This window comes from Ovis aries, chromosome 7 (assembly GCF_016772045.2).
Source record: "Ovis aries strain OAR_USU_Benz2616 breed Rambouillet chromosome 7, ARS-UI_Ramb_v3.0, whole genome shotgun sequence".
Classification (NCBI taxonomy): Eukaryota; Metazoa; Chordata; class Mammalia; order Artiodactyla; family Bovidae; genus Ovis; species Ovis aries.
Genome location: NC_056060.1, coordinates 63,067,117 through 63,091,788, shown reverse-complemented (window position 1 = coordinate 63,091,788; position 24,672 = coordinate 63,067,117). Strand labels below are relative to the sequence as shown.

The following is a 24,672-nucleotide window of genomic DNA, read 5'->3' as shown; positions in this document are numbered from 1 at the left end:
GCTTTAACTTATTTATTTCCAATTTGAAATACTCTTTTCTTCAGTTCTGGGATACTTGTTTGCCTTCTGCCTGACTTATAAAGTTGTAGTTCCTCAAGACTTGGGTTCTCTAGATAATTTTTCCTGTTCCTATGGCATCTACCTTGACCTCCCTTCTGAATGGCAGACTTACATATAATAGGTCACTAGACATTTTTACATGGCTATTTCACATACATGTAATACTTAACATGTCTAAAACCCTTGAGCCCATGCTTAAATCCTGTTCTGTATTTTCTCCCTTCCCTGCTTCATAAATGATACACATTTCCATATACTCAGCAGGTTAGGTACGAAATTTCAGAATCATTCCTGATATTGCTCTCCCATCAACTCTCACGTTCACCTTATTAGCCATTTTGCCACAGTTACCTCTAGAATGTTTCTCAATCAGTGTATTTTTCTCCATCCACTCTATTTCAAGTCATAATCACTTCCTACTGGGACTTCTGTGAAAATATACTTGCTTCTGCTCTTGTACCAGCCAATCCACTCTCCATATGAGTCAGAGTTATCTTTTAAAAAAGTAAATCCTATCATGTCAGTCTCTACTCAGAAGCCATCACTGGCTCCCCATTGTACTTAGAATTAAAGAACAGACTCATTTAAAATGGTCTGTCAGGACCTACTTGATCTGGGCCCCCTACCTCTTTCCCTCTCACTATATTCTGGCCAACTGGTCTTTTTAGGTCCTCGTAAAGAACTGATGGTTTTAGGACTTTTGAACTTGCTGTTCTCTTTGCTTGCAAAAAAAGTCCTCCTCCATTCCCTTTTCTTAAATAACTCCTAATATTCTTTTTTGGTTTAACTGTATCTGGCTCATACATAAACCATGTCCTATTGATTACTATGTCCTATAGTATCTTGTTCTTTTTCTTCACAGTACTTAAAACCTCTTGCATTTTAAATTTACTTGCATGTTTAACATCTGTGTCCTCCATTACAGGAGGACATAATGTCCTCCAAACATTAGATTAAGTGTTTTAGATAGTAGGGATCATAATAGTTTTGTTCTCCATTGTATATCTGGAACACCACAGCACACTGCCTGGTACATAGTAAGTATACCAAGAAATACTTGCTGAATGGAAAGAACTGACCTTTCCTAACATCTCAGGGCAAACCCAAGATTCAAAATCAAGTCTCCTCTTTCAGATTTTTAAATTATTTCATTTTAAAAATTACTCCATACTTTCTACATAAGATGTTTTATTTCTAAGTGCTTTTGACACATTATAATAAATGCTCTGTTTACAATTTAATTCTATGTAACATTCTGAATAATATTAATGTCTATTCTAAGTACTAGTACCTCTACAGTGTTTGACAAGATTTTCATACTTCAAAATCAAGTTAGTATTTGAAAAGAAATGCTTATTGCAGCTTTCGCAAAACATCATTTACCAAGTAAGAAGCTTAAAAAATGTCAGGGCAGTTATATCCTAGTAATTTTTAATAGGTGTAAACTCTAATTTTAAGGGGGAAATTTTGATTAAATGTGATTTAACTTCAAATATTAAATATTAACTGAATGGCTCCATATTCATGTGAATTTGGGCATCACTGACTCAGTGTGAGAGCATACCTTATCTGATCTCAGCTTCTACTCCTTTCTTTACAGTGTAAACATTTATAATTCTCAAACAGTAATTATTAATTAAACAAAAATTTATTGAATGTATACTCTTTGCTAGTCATTGTGCTGTGTGCTGGTAACTGAGCTTATATTACAGTGGACACTGATACTAAACAAGTGAATATACAAGCAAGACAGTCTGAGGGCTTTTAAAGTCGGGGAAGGAACAGGGGAGAAAAGACCTACAGGCAGTCAGAAAGGTCTCTAAGAGGTATCTTTTGAGATGAGACATAATTACAAGAAGTCATCCTAGAATGTTTTGGGAAAAGGCAGTCCATACAAAGTTGTGTTTTTCAAATTGTGGGCTGTGACCCATTCATAGACCATGAAATCAATTATGGGCTGGACCATAATTGAAAAAACAGAACACATCACATGACATGCAACTTTTGTTTTAATTATACATATATTTATACATATGTGTATGTGTCTGAACATACTTACATATGTATGCATGCATGCCTACATAGGTCACTATGTTAAGCGTGTATCTTACTACAGTGAGATCAAAAAAGTTTGAAAGCCACTGGTGTAGAGGGGCCAGTCAGTTTGAAGGTGTTATGGGCAGGAAAAGAGCTTTGTGAGTCAAAGGGAGAAAGAAGGTTAGCATGGGTGAAGTGAGCACTGGGGAGGAGTGGTATGAAACGATTTAGGAAATGTACATAATTTTTCTGCACGTAATCCCCAGCCAGCATCTTAAATCCAGATGGCTTTCTCTGTTCTCATCATGGTTCTTCATTAAGAGAACACAGGAGGGAATTCCCTGGCAGTCCAGTGGTTCCGATTACCTCAGAAGTTCAGTCCCTGGTCCAGGAGCTAAGATCCCAGAAGCCCCAGGGTGTGGAAAAATATAAAAAAGGAGAACACAAGAGAATAGTCTCCTTTCTTTAATGTCACTTTATCAATGATCACTTAGAGAAGTTAGCAGTTATACTTATGTGACTCTGAAATTAATCTCTAAATGGAGAATGTATTTCATAGTAAAACTGCATTACTTGAATAATTAAAAAGTGAAAAAGCCAAATTCATAAAATCTGGGGAAGACATCTGACTTTCAGATCCTCCTTAAAATGAAAAACTTTGAGGTTAGTTAGTAGTATTTACCTATGCAAATTTCCTGGATATAAATACAAAAGGAAATAGTAAACAACCACTAAATTCAATGGCAGAGGGAAAAAAATCAAGACAACGGGATGGTAGATCTTCACTTACTTAAGTGTCTTCATAATCTATTTAGCCTCTGTGCCCTCAGAACTCTTAAAAAAGGTGGAGCAGGTGTTCAGTAAGGTCCCTTCACATAGTAAAATGTTATTTTTCTAAGTAATTTTAGAATAATTTACTATTTTAAACGTTGCAAAAATTAACCTAGTGTTTTATGAGATTTTTTTTTCTGAAACAGGAAGTTACATGATATATAATGAAGAAAATGTCCTTAACTTTACAGTAGATGACATGGTGTTCAGAGAACTAGAAAATGTCAAAAGTTAGCTTTGGAAAGTCACCAAATGCACCCATGCCTGCAAAGATAACTTTAGTACCTAGGCTGATCTGCAGTTTGTGAGGCCTCGGCACATCACCAGATCAGTATCTTGATAAATAACAAGCTTCCTAAAAAGCAAGTTTAAACCCCAAAGCAGTAGGCAAGGTAAGTGGGAAGTGAGTTGGCAACACAACTCACCTACAAGCTCTCCAATCATGAAAAGCAAGTAAAGAACGGCAGCAATGGTCAATCTGGTTTTCACCTTTCTCTGCTTCAACAACTCTCTCTGCTTGCTGCAGTTGTCACAGGGGTCCGCCTTCAAACTCAGCTGACTGTTGGCCAAGGGTAAGTCCTGGTCCAGCAAGGAGTCATCGTCGGCCTGGAGGGCCGTGTGCGCCCCGTTAGCAGGCCTTTCTGGGGCTTCGGAACCATCGTCGGCCACCACAACTCGAAGTTTGTTAAACCGAGAAAGCCCCTCGTCGACCACCTCGTCCGAGAAGTCAAAGGCGCTGGTGTCATTTAAGAACAGCGGCGCATCATCCTTCCGCAGCATTGATTTGAGGCGCTTCCACACGCCGGATCCGGCCATAGCACTGGCTGAGCGGCCGCGGCGCCGAGCGGCTGGGTGCAGGCGGGCGGCCGGCGACTCCTACTTCACTCGAAAGCCAGTTCCCAGTGGCACTGCGGCGCGTCCCTCCTCATTCTGTGGGAAACGAAGCACATTATAAATTAAAGGCAGCCCGACAGAGCCCACAAGTTCCGAAGCCCGGGGCGGCGGGGGGCGCCGGAGCTCCGAAAGGGGGCAGCGCTCTACCTGGGGTGCCGCTGCCGGGCCGCCGCTCATCTCCCCGCCCCGGCCGGCTCCGCGGGGCCGGCTCGCGCATCTCGGCCCGGGGCCGCGAAGGAGCGGGGCGGTCCTCGAGCCTGCAGCGCCCGCAGCTCCAGGCCGGGTTCCCGAGTCTGACAGGTTCGGGGCCGGGCGCCCGCGGCCGCCGCCTCTCCCCGCCCTGCGCGAAGCCGCGCGCGTGCGCTGGAGCGGCCGCGGACGAGCCGCGCCAGGGAGGGGTGGGCGCGAGGACACGCAGGCCTGGCGCGCCGGGCAGAGGCTCACACGAGGGGCGGGGCAGGGCAGGGGCGCGCGCCGCGTCGCCCGCCCCTCACCCGGCTCTCCACTTCTCGAGGCCGCGAGGTCGGAGAGAGCTGGAATCCTCGGGCTAAGTGGGTAGATTTCTACGGTCCCGCCCACCCGAGGTTGGGCGTTGCTGCAGGCAGTTCGCTCCGCTGAAGGACGGCCTAGAGAATCTTTGATTGAGATCTTGGTTTCGGATGCTTGGCGACAGGAAAATGTAACCCTTTCTTGCTAAATTGAGCAGCTTTTCTGCCATTAGAGTTGCTGCCTGTCTGGCAGGTTAGCAAAGTTTGCTGCACAGTCAGATCAGCTTGGAGAGGGCAAGGCTTGTGGTCGTAAACAGTTCAGTGTCCTGCTTTATATTTACTGTTGTTTATCAGCAAATATGTATTATCTGTGTGTTCCCTATCAGGTTCCTTTTGCCGCCAAGGTATTTACAGTACGGACTAAACCCAAGCACAGGAACTATATATAGTGCGGTGAGTCCCCTACATACCAACCTTCAAGTTGTGACCGGTCAAAGATGTGAACTTTTAAAGATGCGAACATGCTTTCCATGCTTTCCCGCCGTCTAATCACATAGGTTAGTTCACGCGTCTGGCATACATTATCATATATGTGCATGCTCTAGAAGTGGTTGTGCTTCTGTGTACTTTACTGTACAATACTATATATAGTGCTACAGTATCTTTATTTTAAGCTCAAGATGTCCGGAAGCAAGTTTAAAAGCAGCCATGATGTAGCTGGTATATAGTACTACCCAGACATCACTGGATTTTTTTTTTTTTTTCAAGAATGTAGATAGACTTGAATCCAGCAAGGAATCAGAACCTGTGCCATTAATGTCAGGTGTGAGTGAAATTTGCCCTCCATCTCCTGATGCTGACAATCCTTCAGCACTATCAGCTCCCACCTCCTCTCCCTCCAGTCAGTAACTCTTCTTGCCAACTCCTCACTCAGTGCCAACCCCTCACTCAGTGCCAACCCCTGTATGCCAGCTGTTGTACTGTACTACTGTACTTTTAAAGGTACTATGAGATTAAAAATGTTTATTTTTGTGTTTGTTTTTATGCATTATTTGTGTAAAAAGTATTATGAAGTATTATAAACCTATTTCAGTACAGTACTATAGAGCCCATTGTGTTAGTTAGGTACCTAGGCTAACTTTGTTGGAACAAATTGGACTTGCAGACATGCTCCCAGAATGGAATTCGTTTGTAAGTGGCAAACTTACTGTAAAAGAATCTGTACTGGCTGTTGATTCTATTTAACAACATGGTTTAAAAAGAATTAAGTTTTTATTAGTAGCTTCTAATTTAGATCTAATTTTAATGACAAAATGAAATGACAATAAGCCCCACCTTCTGCTTCTCTGGCGATTCTCCAGGTGAGTCTTAGGGGATTTGGAGGCCTTAAAACTACATGCAAAATTTTGTGGGTATATGAATTTTCTTGAGTAAGTCTGTTAGCCTTCATCATATTCTCAAATGAGTTTCAGACTAAAATAAGATTAAAACAACAGCACTGTTAGGAGAACTCACAGATCAAGACCCTAGCTTCTACTTGGACTTGAATTGTAGTGCAAACTCCCATTAATCCAGTGTTTATAAATGTATTTTAACAACAATCTATATGAATTACCACATTTTAAGTTACAGAAAATACAATAAAAAGTCATATAAACATCATTTTCCTCTGAAGATCCAGATGACATTTTAGAATCTTGCATGTCTCAGGTGCAACTCACCTTTGAATGCCCACGATATTCCTATAGAACTACAGTCATGGGAGTCAGATTAGGAAAACTGGATTAGCGATCCCCTAGTTCCCTAGACCCAGAGTATTTAATAACCAGGGGACCTCGGTCGTTATCAACAGAAGGAAGAAATTTTCCTGAAGGTTGCTCCCTTAATTCTAATATTAATCCATCCAGACTGGGAGTAGTTTATTTGTTGTTAGTACTTTTAGTTTGTTATATTGCCTGAAATCTTACTAATGAGAAATAACAAATGAATAAAATATTTCAGGAATGTGATCACTCTTTAATAAAAATTTTGCAAATGGGATTCCATTAAGGAATGGAGATAGATGTTTTTAAAAACAAGATGAGGCAAGAGCATGTGTTTTGTTTGTTTTTGATATTTGCAGTAAACTTTGTTGGGAAGAGCTAAAATATGGAAAGTTTTGGGGTAAGTTGTTACACAGCAATAGATGACTAATATAGTAGATATCAACTTTCCTCTGTTCCAGAAAAGACACCTTTCTTATTCTTTTATCACATGGACTCTTGTTCCTAGGCCTGCCTTGAGTTAGTGGCATGATTTCTATCATTGAACTTTAAAGGGGGCTAAATAAATAGATTTCTGTGAATAGTCTTGGAAGGTAACTACAATTTTCAACCTTATATCTACATATTCAGAGTTTATAACAATAGATAAGTCAGCTTTTGAAACACAACCCATTTATAAGCGGAGCGCTTCCTGCAAGTATCCTAGCTCTTGGTCAGTATGCCATTCTTTTATATGAGACTTAATACTTCTTAATACTTTGCCCGGGCAAATGGAAAAAGTTGTCAGCCATTTAGCTTGTCTCTTAACCAGGTAACCTATAACATACAGATGGTTTAGAAAATAGCAGAGGCCGGTCAATTCAATTTCAGGACACATATCTCAGGGCAGTTAACTGGAATAGATGCAAAATATCCTATGTTAAAACCTGTTTTCTGGCCCAAATATCTCTTGGAACAAATGGCAGTGCTAAAAATAATACTACAGCTAACATTTAATTAAGGCTTGTTTATGTGTCAGGCACTAGACAAGGGATCTGATTTACCTGAGTTTATTTAATACTTACAGCATCGTTAGGATACAATCACTAGTGATACAAAGCATGGATGTGGGAGTCAGACTGCTTGTGTTTGCATCCTGGTTTCACCACTTAGAGTCATATAATCTCTGGTGAACTGTTTAACCTCTTCGTGCTTCAATTTTCTTACCTATGAAGTGGGAGTGATAATCATACCTGCTTCACAGGGCTTAATAAGGATTAATGCATATAGAGCATGTAAAACTTAGCATACTTAGTTCCTAGCACATAGTAAGTACTCTATCAATGCCAGTGATTACTATTTTTTAAGTAGATGAAGACATAGAATCTCAGGGAGATTAGGTAACTTGGCCAGAGTCATGCTGCAAACAGAGCAGGAACTCAATTCCAGATCAGTTTGGTTTCAGAGCTCAAGCTCTTAACTATCACTCTACACTGTCCTCCTTGGTTTCTTTCTGCACAAAAACTGAAAAATCTGCAGAAAAATATCTAGAATTCTTGGGATATGTTAGGATAGATCTCTGTTTCATACATCAAAAATTTGCCAACAATTTGAGACCTCTGCATTGTCCTGTGAAATCCTGTTTGGGAATGGAAGGTTTGTTTTGTTTTTTTTTTAAATTGAAATGTAGAAAAGGTGCTTCATCTACTTAGCTGACAGGTTCAAATGCTGCATATCCTCATCCTGAGAACTCTTTTGTCTGTTGGAGTATGTGGCTGTAGGAAGTTCCTATAGGATGTTTTTGGAATGTGTTCCCTTACCTTTTTTAGGAGGGGATGAAAGCTGTTGGATAGGTATGAACAAGAGTTAGTGATGTGATATACAACTCTGGTGAAGATAATGCTTTCATCTTTCTGTGGATTACTCAGTAACACAGTGGCTGGAGATTCAGTTTAACCTCTCCTCCAGGTAGAAGAAATAACAGAAACAGATTACCTGGGGACAGCAGTTGCCTTCTTGGCCAGGGAAGAGATAAGATCTCTGGCTCTAGAGACCATCTACCATTTCACCAACCTGTGAGCCAAACCTACTTTCAAACAAGTTCGTAGTTTTCATATCTTTGATGAATGGACAAGAAAGCTGTGGTACATATACACAATGGAGTATTACTCAGCCATTAAAAAGAATACATTTGAATCAGTTCTAATGAGGTGGATGAAACTGGAGCCAATTATACAGAGTGAAGTAAGCCAGAAAGAAAAACACCAGTACAGTATACTAACACATATGTATAGAACAGTCTTTTGGACTCTGTGGGAGAGGGAGAGGGGGATGATTTGGGATAATGGCATTGAAACATGTATAATATCATGTAAGAAACGAATCACCAGTCTAGGTTCGATGCAGAATACAGGATGCTTGGGGCTGGTGCGCTGGGATGACCCAGAGAGACGGCATGGGGAGGGAGGTGGGAGGGGGGTTCAGGATTGGGAACTCATGTACACCCGTGGCGGATTCATGTTGATGTATGGCAGAACCAATACAGTATTGTAAAGTAGAATAAAGTAAAAAAAATAATAAAAAATTTTTAAATTAAATATTTCTATGGATTTCTCTAATCATGTCTGGCTGAAATAAAAGGGAATAGGAGGTCCCAGCTGGGACAGTAATTTAAGAACTAAGCATAGGATTTCCCTCTAGTCCAGTAGTTGAGACTCACCACTTGGCTCTTCCACTGTAAGAGGGCTCAGGTTTGACCCCTGGTTGGGGAACTAAGAGACTGCATGCTGCTTTGCCAAAAAAAAAAAAAAAAAAAATTCTTGAACTGAATAAAAATAAAAATACAACATATCAACTTAAAAAAAAGTATATATGTAGAAAGAACTGAGCGCATCAGTCCTGGAGTTTGGAGGTTATGGCTGGGCTGGGGGAACTTGAAGATGAGGGTGCAATTTGGAAAACTTAGTTTCAGCTTCTAATTTTGCCATCTATTCACTGTGATCTCTAGCAGCATACTACTGTTAAGCTCATTTTCTTGTGTGTTAATAGTGGAAAATAAAACTTGTCCTACCTGTTTCATAGCGACACTGTAAGAATCCAACGAGATTTTGAATGTGAAACATCCACTTAACCTATTTTGCTAGTGAGAACTATTAAAGACCACGCCATCTAAATCAAATTGCAAACCAAGGGTACAGGCGAATGCTGGTCATCCGATATCCTTCTTAGGATTGCTACACTCCATTTTTGGTTTATTAAACATGTTTTGACTCACTTAGACCTCTTGATCACTACCACATATATTTCACTGTTACAATTACTGTATTTCTCGCCTAGGCTCTGTGTGCCCTTAGTAGCTGACATTATACTCAGAGCGGAAACACTGTAAATACATGGGATTAATAGATGAAAATATTTTTGTTATAGAGAGTTCATCCATGACTTTAAATTCCTTTCTAACAATATTTCTATGTTGTTAAGCTAGTGTGTAAAGTCGTTTGTAAGAAATTCTTACCGGGGAGGTCAATATGCCTCATAATGACTACAGATTATTAATATGCTAGTAGTTTGTATTTATACTAGACTCATTTCAAAGAATGTTACAACATTTATGAATTAAACTGGGACAAAGAAGCAATGACAGACAAAGGGACTCTTTTGTGGCCTCTGACAACTGGTGGTTTTAAACAAAGAAAGCCATTGTGTAAGAACTCCCTCCTGGGGTTGTTGTGAGGATTGATTAGATTAAAATCTACAAAGTGCTTTGACTTTTTCCCAGAATTCTTTTACAAATAAAGATGGCGTTTAATTTTGTTTTTAAGTATCTTTATATTGGTCCTCGCTGACTCAAATGAAACAAGTTCACCTACTATTTCACTCTCTGTATTCCCTGAAGCAAAAAAAACCAGACTAAGCCAGCCTAAATTACCTTAAATGGTTTTAAGCTGGCCACCAGTGCACACATGACTGAGCAGAATTTAGTACCCTAATCACAAAGATCTTTGTGTATGATTTACATGACACAGTAATGCCTCATAATCACTATGCTACATGGTCATTAGATATAAATTACTGTAATTATTACAACTGTTTTATACTGACCAACAAAGTTATATATTCCCCTTTGTTATTTATATGTTAATAACTCACATTCTGCTTACTCAACAAAGAATGTTTCAGGCAGTCTTCCCTTTGGTAGTTCTTCCATATCTTCAAACATTGTAAATGTTGAAGGTTTGCCCTGATACCAAGTACTGTTTCGTCCTCATTGTTTACACAGAAACACATAGAGACATCAGATAAAAAATGAGAGTCTTAGATCCAAGTTTCCAATAGTTGAGATTCCTCAGAAACTTCTCCTCCTTGGCCTGTTGGTCTCTTCTATTCCCACTGACCCAACTGTCCCATGCTGTCCCTTCCCTGATCTAGAAGAAGCCACTCTGCACATTCTAGGGGGCAGCAGTTTCTCTGGAGTAGGCCCACATGTGGTCTGGGAACAGTGGAACAAGAAGCCTGTTGGGTAGGCCACCCTCAAAATATGCCTCGATGGCATATTATTTACTTTGAATCAAAGTTATGGCCAACTGAAGAAGAGGCACTATGAACCTTCTGTCTTCCTGAAAGCCGGAAATAAATCTCTTCTTGTGAAAAGTACACTCCCTACATCTGCAGATACAAGGACACCTTATCACCAAAGATAGGGAATTGGAACTGAGAAGCCTGTGTAAACAAACCTTCACTACTTCTTTACCTTACTACCCCAAGCCAAAACTCTGTTTTGATTCTTCACGAATTGGGCACCCAGAACCTAAGTTTCTTTGTCCTGCCAATTCCTCACAAAAAAGTTTGTCTAAAAAGTATAAAATATGGACTTCCCTGGTTTTTGTTGTTGTTGTTCAGTTGCTAAGTCGTGTCCAACTCTTTGTAACCCCATGAATTGCAGCACACCAGGCTTCCCAGTCCTCCACTATCTCTTGGAGTTTGCTCAAACTCGGATGGTAAAGAATCTGCCTGCAGTGCAGCAGATGTGGGTTCAGGAAGATCCCCTGGAGAAGGAAATGGCAACCCACTCCAGTATTCTTACCTGGAGAATTCTGTGGACAGAGGAGCCTGGCAGGCTATAGTCCATGGGGTTGCAAAGAGTCAGACATGACTAAGCTACTAACATGCACACACACACACACGTCCACTGAGTCAGTGATGCCATCCAGCCATCTCATCCTTTGTCACCCGCTTCTCCTTTTGCTTTCAGTATTTCCAAGCATCACGGTCTTTTCCAATGAGTCTGTTCTTCGCATCAGGTGCCCACAGAATTGAAGCTTCAGCTTCAGCACCAGTCCTTCCGGTGGTGGTCCAATGATTAAGAATCCACCTGCCAGGGCAGGGGACATGGTTTTGATCCCTGGTCCAGGAAGATTCCACATGCTGTGGGGCAAATAAGCCTGTGTGCCACAGCTACTGAGCCCACACTCTCGAGCTCATGAGCCATATATGGTGTGAGCCTGTGTGCTGCAACTCCTGAAGCACGTGCACCTAGAGCCTGTGCTCCCCAACAAGAGAAGCTACTGCAATGAGAAGGCTGCACAAAGCAAGGGAAAGTAGCCCCTGCCACTGCAGTGAGAGGGGCTTCCCAGGTGGCTGAGCAGTAAAGAATCTGCCTGCCAAGCAGGAGACACAGGTTTGATCCTTGGGTGGGGAAGATCCTTCTACAGAAGAAAGTGGCAGTCCACTCCAAAATTCTTGCCTGGGAATTCTCATGGACAGAGGAACCTGGTGGGTTTCTGTCCATGGGGTTGCAAAGAGGTGGACATGGCTTAGCGACCGCAGCTAGAAAAAGCCTGGGTACAGCAACGAAGACCCAGTGTAGCCAAAGAGAAAACAGTATAAAGTCTGCCTACTTTGGCTACTTCTTTGGTCTCATTCTATGGATATTCCATGGGCATGAATTTAAATTTGTTTCTTTTTTCCATTAATTTTAAGTCCAGCCACATGAATTCAAGAGGGATGGAGGGAAATTTCCTCCTCCCCAACCAGCCCAGTGTATTAAATGAGGAATCCATCTGGCAGGTGACCAACTGTCCTGGTTGGCTTGGAACAGAGGGGATTCCCAGGGCCTAGGACTTTCACATTACTAGGATGGGTTTCCCTCGCAGCGAGAATAGATTCCAGAACCCTGAACATTTGGATTCTGGAGCCCTGGCTGAGTGCTTGTCGGGCAGGCAGAGTATCTTACCTGAGAAAGGCACCTTGTTCCTTTCGGGCCTGCAGCACACGGGGATGGGTGTTCTCAGGGAACTCTCCAGATGTGAATCCTGTTACACTGAAATGGAAGAGGTCAGAGGTGTCCAAGAGGGAGGCGGCCACACGAGGTAGGGCCCTGGATGACCCTGCTAGAGCCGCCAAGGTCCCAGGTCAATTCTATCAGCTTTGCAGGTGTGGAAACTACCCCTGAGGATCAGGCTGAAGAAATCAGTGTATGCCCTACTGCCTGGAGAGCCTGAGGAACTTACTGTCTGGCTGATAACCTTAATTATCCTGGAGGACACACCTCTCCTGTGGCCCTGGCCCCTTCACAGGGCCGGTGGTAGGAGAAACCAAGTTACCTTGGAGATAGAGCAAAGGTGACAGAGAGTTTTATTGTGATACATATTTCCAGGCCTCATTGTCTCTCCTGGCCTCTTATGCTTCTGTTTTTCCACTGGGATGTTCTTCCCCATTCTTGGAGGGTGTCCAACTCCTGTTCAGCCTTCAAATTCTATAGGTTCTATCCAGTTTCCCTCCTTCTTCCCCTCCTTCATCCTCTCTCTCTTCCTCTCCTTCCCTCCTTCCTTCTCATCTTTCCTTTTTCCTTCCTTCTCTCCTTTTATTCAACAAATATTATTTGAACTCTTATCATATGCCAGTCATTGAACTAGGGACTGGGGCTATAAAGTTAAACAAAACAAAGTCTTGATGATAACCCATCCCCCAGTAACCCAGTAGTAATACCACACACTCTAAATCTTTATCACTAATTTCTTCTGGAGATTATATGCAGACTGTCATTATATTTGTCTGTATATAACTTTTAAGTGAAAGTGCAAAATAATATGGCCTTTCTTCTAGGTTGAATTTTAGCTTAGTTGTCCTGAAATCATTCCCCAGGCCTCTACCAGGGATGTCATCAGACAGCCAACCTCACCCATTGTGTACTGATTCTTATAGTCTGGGGCAGGAAATTCACACACTGTTACTCTAGCTGCCTTCAGTCTTTGCCATTGTGCTTAGTTCTGAGCTGTGACCTCATAGCTCAGAGCCTTGTCTTCATTTTATAAATAGTTTGTATATTTTTATCCCAATGTGCATTACTTTGCACTTGTTCCCACTAAAGCTCATTTGTCAGTTTCTGACCACAAGCTCAGATTTATAGGCTCTTCTGACTAGCCTAAGAACGGGCTACCTTGTTCTATAAGGGGCCAGATAGTAAATAATTTTAGCTTCACAGCACTACCCTAGTGCTGGTCGCAGTTATTGGCTCTGCTGCTGTATCATGAAAGCAGCCATGGACGATAGTAAACAAATGAGCATGATTGTTTTCCCTTAAAACTTTATTTATAGACACTGAAATGTGAATTTCATGTAATTTTCACCTGGCACAAAATAGTCATCTTCTTTTGATTTTTTTCCAGCCATTTAAAATTGTGAAAAGTATTTTTAACTTGTGGGCTGCCCAGAAATAGGTGCTGGCTGGATTTGGCTCATGGGTTGTAGTTTGCTGACCCTGATCTAGACCCATCGCTAGTTAGAAGTTAGGGATTTTACTGCGTTCTCCCTCCGCTTGATCACGTACACATGTCAGTGAGCCTCTTCCTAGCACAGATGCTGGAGGATTCAGTCTCTCAGGTCCATCAGTCCCTGCTTCCCAATGTTCTGTTAAGGCAGCCTACCTGTCCTCGTATAGATGGGGTGCAGCTGGGGTCCGAGAATCCACAGAATGCTCTGCTTGTGGCTGCCCCAGCCTCCCAGGGGTCCTGTTAAAATGCATTGGACTTTTCAGAATAGAAATCTGACTGAGTCTCCACCCTCCCCGCCACCCCTAGCTCAGGCACTCTAACAGGAAGCCACACTGAACTTGCATTGTTTGAGACTTTGATCACAGCCTTTGTAAGTACAGGTGCCTTATTTGGAATGGTTTTCCTCACCATTCCTTTACCTAATTAATTCTAGGTAGACTCTGGAGCCACTCTCCCCCCTGGCACTCATAGCACCCCAAGTTTAGATGAGTCCATCTGTTACATGTGCTAATGTCTCACTATGTAATTTTATTTTCATTAGTGACCTTATTTGATTAAGAGCTGCCTCCAACTGCCTTATTAGACTCTCTCTGCTCCACAAGAATGGGGGACTGCCTTTGTTTGTTCACCGCTATGTCTCCCGCACCTGGCCCTTTGCCTGGCACGTAGTAGGTATTCGAAAAGCATTTGCTGAAGAGGCACCAACGCCGCAGCAGACCTCAGCCTGTTGTCTGGAGCACTGCTGTCCATATATAAGTCTCCCAACTAGAAAATGGTGGAGTCAGAATTTGTCCAAGCCAAGTGCCCATCATCTTTCCATTCTGACATTTTCCTCCTTTCTATGCTTGCTGGTTGGTGATGGTGGTGGGGAAGGTGTGTATGTAATATTCTCACTTTTATAATCTTTTGGGTGATTAGCCTCTTGTTATGACTGGTTACTCATTTTGGTGAATGGTCTTTCCATGTCATATTAGAGTTCCATCAAAACTCACATAGGTCTTGAAGTATTACCCTTTCATTTAAACCACTCATCATCCATCTACCCAACCCATATTTCTTAGCAGGTTATTTTAGTCTGTTTGGACTATTATAACAAAATACCACAAATCAAATGGCATATAAACAACAGAAATGTATTTCTCACATTTCTGGAAGCTTTAAAGTCCAACATCAACAGATGGTTGTGTTCTGGTGAGGACCCTCTTTCTGGTTCCTAGCTGGCCCTTCCTCACTGTGTTCTCACATGGTGGAAGAGGCTAGGAAGCTCAGTAGGCTCTCCTTTATGAGAGCACTAATCCTGTTTATCCACTCTCATGACCTAGTCACTATCCAAAGGCCCCACCTTCTAACACCATCACATCAGCGGGCATTAGGATTCCAACAGGTGAATTTGTTGTAAACCAGACACACTGAATATGTGCTATGTGCTGAATATGCTTTAGGCCAAAGAAGTATGTTCTTAAAGTTAAAACTTTCGGGAGTTAGTGGAAGAGGCATTTGTGGGGGAGGTGTGGAAGTAAGGAAGATGGAGAGGAAGGATGGGAAAGAGGACTTCCTATGAAGTTTCTACCCTAGGGACCCACGAGTCCGGAGGAGGCTACTGGCTGTGATGGGGAAGGCAAAGGGAGGTTAATGAGAGTCTTATACACCAGAATAGAAGGGATGAGGTGGAATCGGCAGAACTTCATCCTGGAATGAAATACTGCTTCTCTTGGTAGGGGCTTGTGGTTTTCAGTTCCCTTCCCAACAAGCCGGTACTTTCCTAGCTCTCTGATGTTCTCATTTACCCATTCCAAGCCAGCATAGATTTTGTGTTCTTTGTATAGGTAGCATCCCTACTTATCTTGATAGCCTACCAGTATTGTTATAGTGACCAGTTACTATACTGTGTAGAAGAGGTCACTTCATTTTCCCCTTAGTCATGTGTGTGTGTGCATTGTTTGTGCATGTGTACACAAGTGTGAATAGACTTGTGCATGTTAGAGGTGAGGGACCCTGGTTGTTGTAGTCCAGTCATTAAAATCATGTTCAGACAGAGGGGTTCTGGTGACTGCTGGAAGAGACATTTACGTAAGGCATTTTACCTTAGTGAGTTCACTGTGCATCAGATTCAGAAACTTGATTTTCCTAGGGCATCCTAAGAAAGCATTAATTTCTCATTAACCTAAATTATGGAAACTAAAAAATACAAACCAGAATATTGTGGATATGCAAGAAAGTGTATATAATGTTTTTGAGGTACATACTGAAGTAAGTGGGGATGAAATGACTTGGTCTAGCATTTGTTTAAAATATTTTAGTTTGTTTTTAAAAGTGCAGGAATGTGAAGCAAATATAGGATTTGATAATGCTTTAGCTTGGTTAATGAGTATTCTACAGGACCACCAGGAACAAACCTGTGGTCTGACAAAATCAGTCTCACAGCAAGGGGATATCTGTAGAAATGTGATATGCTGTCCTCCTCAAAGGACCTCTAGCAACTGTATTCTTTTTTTTTCCCCTCACTGTAGCATTATTTTCATTCTATTTTTTTATAGGATGAAAGATTATTTACATTCTATTGTGCTTTACATTTTTCAAAAGTTTCACAACACATGGTATCATAGAATCCCATGATATACTTTTTTCCTATCTCTTACCCTTATATTGCCCCTCCTCCCTTCCCTGTCCTCCCTGGTAACCACTAGTTTGTTCTCTATAGCTGTGAGTTAGCGGTATTTTTATGGAATATCTCAATTAATTACAGAATGCACTTTCCTCACATGTCTGTAAGTGAGTTAGCACCAGAGACCATTTTTACAGAATGAGAGCTAGTTTCAAAAGCATCGAGTGAGGGCTCTGGGTCTGAGCTCTCCCATATGACTCCCAAACTCAGGGACTGTGTTGGTTGCTCAGGCAGTAACATTGACCTGTCTGCAGCCAGGAGCTCCTCTGTCTCCTGCTCTTCTGTCCCAGGGTCAGTTCTAGGGACTGTCTCAAGACTTGAGACATCTGATATCTACACACATCTCACTCCCCATCCCCATATCAAGCACTTAAATCCTGTTCTAGGCTGAAGGAGTGGGCACACCTATCGCTATACTAATGCACCAGGAATCTATTTCTCTTGCTTCCAGCTTCTGGTTTAGCTTTAAGACTTTTTATCTTTGGGATACAAAACAGATCCTGCTAACCGAGTCGGTGCTTCAACTTCTGTTCCCACCGGCACCTCCTTGCCATCAGATGTCTTAGGGGCTGAAACCTGAGAAGCCGAAGGGCAAGGTGAGGATTCCTGGCCTTGCAACCTGACCTGTCTGCCTCACTCTCAGCCTTGTTTGCCCTTCACCAGCTCCAGGAATGACAGAGGTGGCTAAAGAGGTGCTAATGATAACTCCCTGGTTTGCAAGGCATTTTCAAAGGCATGATTTAATTTGACCTTCTTGCAGACCTGGAAGATACAGTTTTTCCTATTGGAAGAGATAAGAAACTAGGGCACCACAAGGTTACATAATATGTTTACAGTCACAAAGTTAATCAGCAGCAGGGCCATGAAATGAGAACTGAGGTATTCTTTCTCCTGGGGCAGTTTATCTGAGTCCAATTTATTACTAAACCACTATATTTCTATAATTAAAATGTTATTTGTAGCCACCGAGTTGTATTACCACAGAAGATGAATCATTATTAGCAGCAGGCTGAGGTTGTTCAATGGGCTTCCTTCATAGCTCAGTTGGTAAAGAATCCACCTGCAATGTGGGGGAGATTGTTCAATAGCCAAATGCTGTGTTTCATTTCCATCCATGTGTGAATGTACTATTTTTCCTATTTTTTCATCACGAGGAGTCAGTAGATAGTATATAGTTGATAAATCAAGAAAAAGAGGCATAAATATATTACATGCAGTTTTCAAATGGTAATCACAGCAGAACTTAGAAACTGTTAATTAAACCTCTGAGTAATGGCTGTGGGAGTGGTGGGGCTGGTGGTGGGAGATTTTTGTTTTTCATTTTAGGTACTTTCTGCACAGTCTGAATTTTTAGAACAAGTAATGTGCATTGCTTTTAAATAAAAATTTTAAAAATGGAAACAAGAATGGAAATAAAATAAAAAGTATTCCCTCAGTGAGTGATTACTTAGTCATATGTAGTACTAGGCAGTCATTAGAAAAACTAAGGTCCATGTATACAGATTTTAAGTAAGGAAAACAAGTTGCAGAATGGTGTGGTTAGGATAACACCATTTATTTAAAATATTGTGTATATACATGTGCATGTGAGTGTGTGTGCACACCACACTGGGAAGGTACATATTAAAGTGATAGCAAAGTATAGGGATACATAGCAAAGTGGGGAGGAAAGACTTTATAATATTCTACACTTTATATACTGTTGTCCCACTGTTTTTTTTTTAATTTTTATTTTATATTGGAGTGTAGTTGATTTACCATGTTGTACTGTTTGTTTTTTCAAGGAGCATGCATTGAATATGAACGTATGGAATGTTCTGCAGATTTAAAACTAAAGTGATTCTGAGTGTTTCCCTTCCCTTTTTTGCTATGAAAAGGGCCAAGTGTGATTGCACTGTGTTAGGTATAAGGGTCAGGATATTACACTGACTTATAGGGAGGAAATTCACTGGTTCTCCACTCATGAGTATTGTTCCCAAAGGGAAGTTTGTGAATTGTATCAGTCCGCTGTTGTGCCTTAATGTCACCTTAGAGCTGACCAAAAATCTGATTCATGTTTCTTTTTATAGTTCCATTTCCTTCTTCTGCTTAGTTTTGAGCAAGAGTGTGTGGAATTTAAATCCCCAAGCCTAGTATCTGATGACTGTGGCAAGGTATCTGTCCCACACTTTAGAGTTCTGGACTTGGGGTCTTGACTAACCCTGATATTAGTTAGAATTCTTTGGCAATTGAATTACTTTTGTATTTTATTTTATTGTGGAAAGAACACTTAACATGAGATTTACCCTCTTAACAAATGTTTGCGTGCATGTTCAGTCCCTTAGTCGTGTCGTACTCTTTGCAATCCTATGGACTGTAGCCTGCCAGGCTCCTCTGTCCGTAGGATTTCTTGGGCAAGAATACTGGAGTGGGTTGCCATTTCCTTCTCCAGAGGATTTTCCCAACCCAGGGATCAAACTCCATCTCCTGCATTGTCAGGAGGATTCTTTACTACTGAGCCACCTGGGAATCCCAGCAAATTTTTAAGTGTTTGATATATTGTTGTTGACTTCAGGTACAATAGTCATACAGCAGATTTCTAGAACTTACTCATATTTTTAATTTTTTTGGTTCCAGTTTTATTGAGATAAAATTGACATACAGCACTGTATAAATTTAAGGTGTATGACATAATTATTTGACTCACATACATCATGAAATGATTACCATGGTAAGCTTAGCAAACATCCATTATCTCATATAGTTTAAAGAAATAGAAAAAAATTTTTTTCTTATGATGAGAACTCTCAGGATTTACTATCTTAACAACTTTCATATATAACATACAAGTGTTAATTATATTTCTCATGTGGTACATTTCATCCCTAGTACTTATTTATCTTATAACTGGACGTCTGTACCTTTTCACAGCCTTCATCCAATCCCCCTCCTCCCACCCTGCCTCTGGTAATCACATTTCTGATCTCTTTCTCCATGAGTTTGCTTTTGAAGTATAATTGGCCTACAACACTATGTTAGTTCCTATTATTATTAACAACATAGTGATTGTATATTGCTATCCATTTCAAAGTTATCACCACAATAAGTCTAATTACTGTCTGTCACCATTCAAAACTATTACATAATTATTGATTATATTCTCCACACTGTGCATTTCATGCCATGAGTCATTTATTTTGCGTCTAGAACTCTGTACCTCTTAATCTCCCTCACCTGTTTCTATCTTCTGCCCACCCCCTTTCCTCTGGCAACCACCCTTTTGTTCTCTGTATCTATAACTCTGTTTCTATTTGGTTATGTTTGTTCATGTGTTTTGTTTCTTAGATTCCACATGTAAATGAAATAATATAGTATTTGTCTTTCTCTTGTATGACTTATTTCACTTAGCATGATATCTTCTAGGTCCATCCAGATTTTTGAAAATGGCATGATTTCATTCTTTTTCTATGGCTGAGTAGTATTCCACTTCATAGGTAGGGCTGAATCTTTGCCTGGTAGTTGTTTGATCCAGTACTGATGCCAACAGTCTGGTGGGTGGGTCTAGTCCTGGTACTAATAAGCTAGAGGGAGGATTCCAAAATGGTACTTGCCAGCACAATGCCCTCGTGGTAGATGATTCCCCAGAGTGGATGCTGCCATCATCCCTGTCCCTACGGTGAGCTCCAGTTGCCTCCTAACTTTCCAGGAAGCTTTCCAATAGCAGTTGGTGGGACTGACCCAGGCTTCTTTTGAATTACTACTTCTGTCCTGAGTTCCGGTGTATATGAGCTTGTATGTTCTCCCTTTAAAAGTGGACTCTATTTCAAACAACCCCGTGGGTCTCCGGAAAGTAAGCCCCATTGGCCTTCAGCGTGAGACATTCTGGTGACTCCTCTTCCTGATGTAGAACCCTCAGGCTGGGGAGCTTGATGTGGGATTCAGACCCTGTGTTCCTTGGGGTGAGCCTCTGCAATTGTAATTGTCTTCTCATTTGTGGGTTGCCCACCCCAGGGCTATGAATCCTGGCTAGACCATGACTCTGCTCCTCCTACCCTCTCACTATGGTTCCTTCTTTATATCTTTAGTTGTAAGAGATCATTTCTACTAGTCCCCAGGTCTTTCTCATTAATAGTTTCTCTGTAAGTAGTTATAATTTTGGTGTGCCTGTGGAAGAGAGTGAACTCAAGGTTCTCCTACTCCACCGTCTTGACCATACTCCCTCATTTTTCTTTTAAATAAAAGATGTTAAATTTACAAGCACTTTAAGATAACTTGGGAAATATGCAGTAAAAAAAGAATGAATCCTTCAAATTACAAAGACTTTATTAGTATGCAAACTGCCAGTTCCTCTAAATTTGGCATATCCAACCTACTTATTTGTTGTTGTTCAGTCTCACTAAGTCATGTCCAACTCTTTGTGACCCTGTGGACTGCAGCATGCCAGGCTTCCCTGCCCTTCACTATCTCCCTGAGTTTTCTCAAACTCATATCCAATGAGCCAGTGATGACATCCAACCATCTCATCCTCTGTTTCCCCCTTCTCCTCCTGCCCTCAATCTTTCCCAGCATTAGGATATTTTTCAATGAGTTGGTTCTTCACATCAGGTAGCTAGAGTTTTGGGGCTTCAGCTTCAGCATCAGTCCTTACAATGAATATTCAGGGTTGAAATCCTTTAAGTAGTAATTTTTCTAACAGAGTTTAGTTGGAGAATGAGTAATGTATTTATGCCTTTGACAAAGAAAACACGTATGGTATTGCTGTGCTTGAGAACAGAGAATATGCTGCTGCTGCTGCTAAGTCGCTTCAGTTGTGTCTGACTTTGTGCAACCCCATCCAGGCAAGAACACTGGAGTGGGCTGCCATTTCCTTCTCCAATGCATGAAAGTGAAAAGTGAAAGTGAAGTTGCTCAGTCATGTCCAACTCTTAGCGACCCCATGGACTGCAGCCTACCAGGCTCCTCCACCCATGGGATTTTCCAGGCAAGAGTACTGGAGTGGGGTGCCATTGCCTTCTCTGACAGAGAATATAAATCTTGGCTAATTTTACTGTTCTGGCCCATCAAAACTCAAAGAACATGTGAGGTTCTGCCTGTCCAGTGAGGATAGGCAAATATAATAGCAGGTGTGCTAGGTGGGCATATGTTTTTATCTTACAAATCTTATGGTTGTTCCTCTTCATCTCCATTTGGAAAATACATAGGGAGTAATAAATTTTATTTTATTTTATTTTAAAAAATAAATTTTAATAGTAATCTTTATCGGTGATCAGTTTAGAATCTCTGAGCATCTCTAAGCAATTTTTATGTCCAGGTACAGAGCCATTTACACAGTTCACATTGTGCGTTCAGTCCGTATGCTGTCCTATCTGTGCTTCCCGTACATCCAGGCTTTTTAGTTCCAGGCTGACTCTGGCAACATCACTGGTTGAAATTGTTCTAGGACTTCTGTGGATTTTTGTTTGACCATAAGTAGTGGTGAAGTGAAGTGAAGTGAAGTGAAGTGAATTGAATTTACTCAGTCATGTCTGACTCTTTGCGACCCTGTGGACTATAGCTTACCAGGCTCCTCTGTCCATGGAATTTTCTAAGCAAGTGTACTGGAGGGGGTTGCCATTCTGGCCTTTAAATCCCCATGTTTTCATGATGCCTCAAAAACCTTCACCAATATGATTTTTGTTGTGACATTCATATACTGTCTGGGAGAAAATGAGCAGCATAACAAGGAATGCCTGGTTTAATGACGGTGTTTTCTGTTATTATGAAAGGTTTTTAACTTTGCATACTGGCAGCAAGTCAAGTTTCCAGTAAATTTCCAATATAGATGTAGATTTACAGAAATGTGATACAGTGAAGAAGGCAAAGTGCCAAAGAATTGATGCTTTTGAACTGTGGTGTTGGAGAAGACTCTTGAGAGTTCCTTGGACTGCAAGGAGATCCAACCAGTCCATTCTGAAGGAGATCAACCCTGGGATTTCTTTGGAGGGAATGATGCTGAAGCTGAAATTCCAGTACTTTGGCCACCTCATGCGAAGAGTTGACTCACTGGAAAAGACTCTGATGCTGGGAGGGACTGGAGGCAGGAGTAGAAGAGGACAACAGAGGATGAGATGGCTGGATGGCGTCTCCAACTCGATGGACATGAGTTTGAGTGAACTCCGAGAGATGGTGATGAACAGGGAGGCCTGGCGTGCTGCGATTCATGGGATCGCAAAGAGTCGGACACCACTGAGTGACTGAGCTGAACTGAACTGAACTGAATGGTAGTTCTATTTCTAATTTTTTAAGGAACCTCCATGATTGAGTGTGTGGAGCAGAGCCCAATAACCTGATGACATCCATAGGCTGTATGGTGAAGGGGGAACATTTATTTACTTGAGACTTAAGAGACTTTAGGGTGCATCTGTTACCTTAGCTTGTATGGGTATTTTTAAATGCCTCTGCTATAATTGTTTACCCAGCTGGTAGAATCATTAGTATTGACTCCTTCAAGTAATTACTACATTTTTGTTTCATTTTCAGTAAGTTAATTTTAGGGGTCCTGCTGGCATTTTAGAATTTTGAAAGAAAAATTTCACTGGCTTGTCAAAGCTAAAACTTTATAGTGTCTATATATAAAGTAAAACAAAGCTTTGAATTATAACATATCTTAAAAATAGGGCTGTTAGCAATTACTGAAGCTGTTATATTTTGGGGAGTGCCTGTACATATGTACACAGGTATGTGTTTTTAATTGAACTATTCCTTGCTTCTGATAATAAGAAAGCCTAAGTGAAAAGGCTTTGTTATATGTAATAAGTGGTATTTCAAACAAGTTAAATGTGACTTTGTTTATTGCTCCATTAAAAGTGATAACTTCAAAAAACTAGGGCTTTTAGTGTTGGTGTAGAGTAGATATTAGTGTGTTCTCCAGGGTAAGACAGTCAAGTCTTCCATCATTTAGCACGATCTATATAATCATTATAAAAATTATTTACTCAATATGTGCTTGTTGTTCAGTCGCTTAGTTGTGTCAGACTCTTTGGGACTCCATGGACTGGAGCATGCCAGGCTTCCCTGTCCTTCACCATGTCCCAGAGCTCAGATTCATACCCATTGAGTCAGTGATGCCATTCATTCAATATGTGCTTAGACATTGGGAACCCAAGGATAAATGAGACAGACTTACTTCTTTTAACCATGGCATTTATAATCACATATTTACCTGGCTGACTATGGGCAAGCTACTAATATCTGTGAACTTTAGGTATTCCATTTGTAAAATAAAAGCAATATTACTGTTACATTCCTTCTAGGATTCTGGTGGAGCCTTGTTGTTGTTCACTTGCTAAGTTGTGTCAGACTCCTGGCAACCCCATGGACTGCAGCACACCAGGCTTTCCTGTCCTTCACTAGCTCCCTGACTTTGCTTAAACTCATATCGACTGAGTCGGTGATGCCATCCAACCATCTCATCCTCTGTTGTCCCCTTCTCCTCCTGCCTTCAATCTTTCCCAGCATCAGGGTCTTTACTAAGGAGTCAGTTCTTTGCATCAGGTGGCCAAAGTACTGGAGCTTCAACTTCAGCATCAGTCCTTCCAGTGAATGGTGAGGATTGATTTCCTTTAGGATTGACTGGTTTGATATTCTTGCTGTCTAAGGGACTCTCAAGAATCTTCTCCAACACTACAGTTTGAAAACATCAATTCTTCAATGCTCAGCCTTCTTTATGGCCCAACTCTCACGCCCATATATGACTACTGGAAAATCATAGCTTTGACTCAGTTCAGTTTAGTTCATTTCAGTCGCTCAGTCATGTCCGACTCTTTGCGACCCCATGAATCGCAGCACGCCAGGCCTCCCTGTTCATCACCATCTCCCGGAGTTCACTCAGACTCATGTCCATCGAGTCCGTGATACCATCCAGCCATCTCATCCTCGGATGTCCCCTTCTCCTCCTGCCCCCAATCCCTCCCAGCATCAGAGTCTTTTCCAGTGAGTCAACTCTTCTCATGAGGTGGCCAAAGTACTGGAGTTTCCGCTTTAGCATCATTCCTTCCAAAGAAATCTCAGGGTTGATCTCCTTCAGAATGGACTGGTTGGATCTCCTTGTAGTCCAAGGGACTCTCAAGAGTCTTCTCCAACACCACAGTTCAAAAGTATCAGTTCTTCAGTGCTCAGCCTTCTTCACAGTCCAACTCTCACATCCATACATGACCACTGGAAAA

At 41.4% G+C, this 24,672-nt stretch overlaps 1 protein-coding gene and 1 pseudogene across 3 annotated transcripts in view; both read right to left on the bottom strand.

The window, feature by feature from the left end:
• The window catches only part of SLC30A4 (solute carrier family 30 member 4), a 55,920-nt gene extending 43,362 nt beyond the window's left edge, over positions 1-12,558 (bottom strand). For 2 of the 3 annotated variants that reach the window (XM_060418649.1, XM_004010647.6), the window contains exons 1-2: positions 3,970-4,117; positions 3,354-3,858 (exon numbers count right to left, since the gene is read on the bottom strand). In XM_060418649.1, the coding sequence (XP_060274632.1) occupies positions 3,354-3,744 (391 nt within the window). In that variant the 5' untranslated portion in view covers positions 3,745-3,858; positions 3,970-4,117. Of the gene's footprint in view, positions 1-3,353; positions 3,859-3,969; positions 4,118-12,284 lie in introns of those variants that run through there. The other variant, XM_060418650.1, reaches the window with a different exon arrangement.
• An 8,977-nt stretch (positions 12,559-21,535) lies between these two features.
• LOC121820090 (large ribosomal subunit protein uL3m-like) lies at positions 21,536-23,646 on the bottom strand (annotated as a pseudogene).
• Between the last annotated feature and the right edge of the window lie 1,026 nt (positions 23,647-24,672).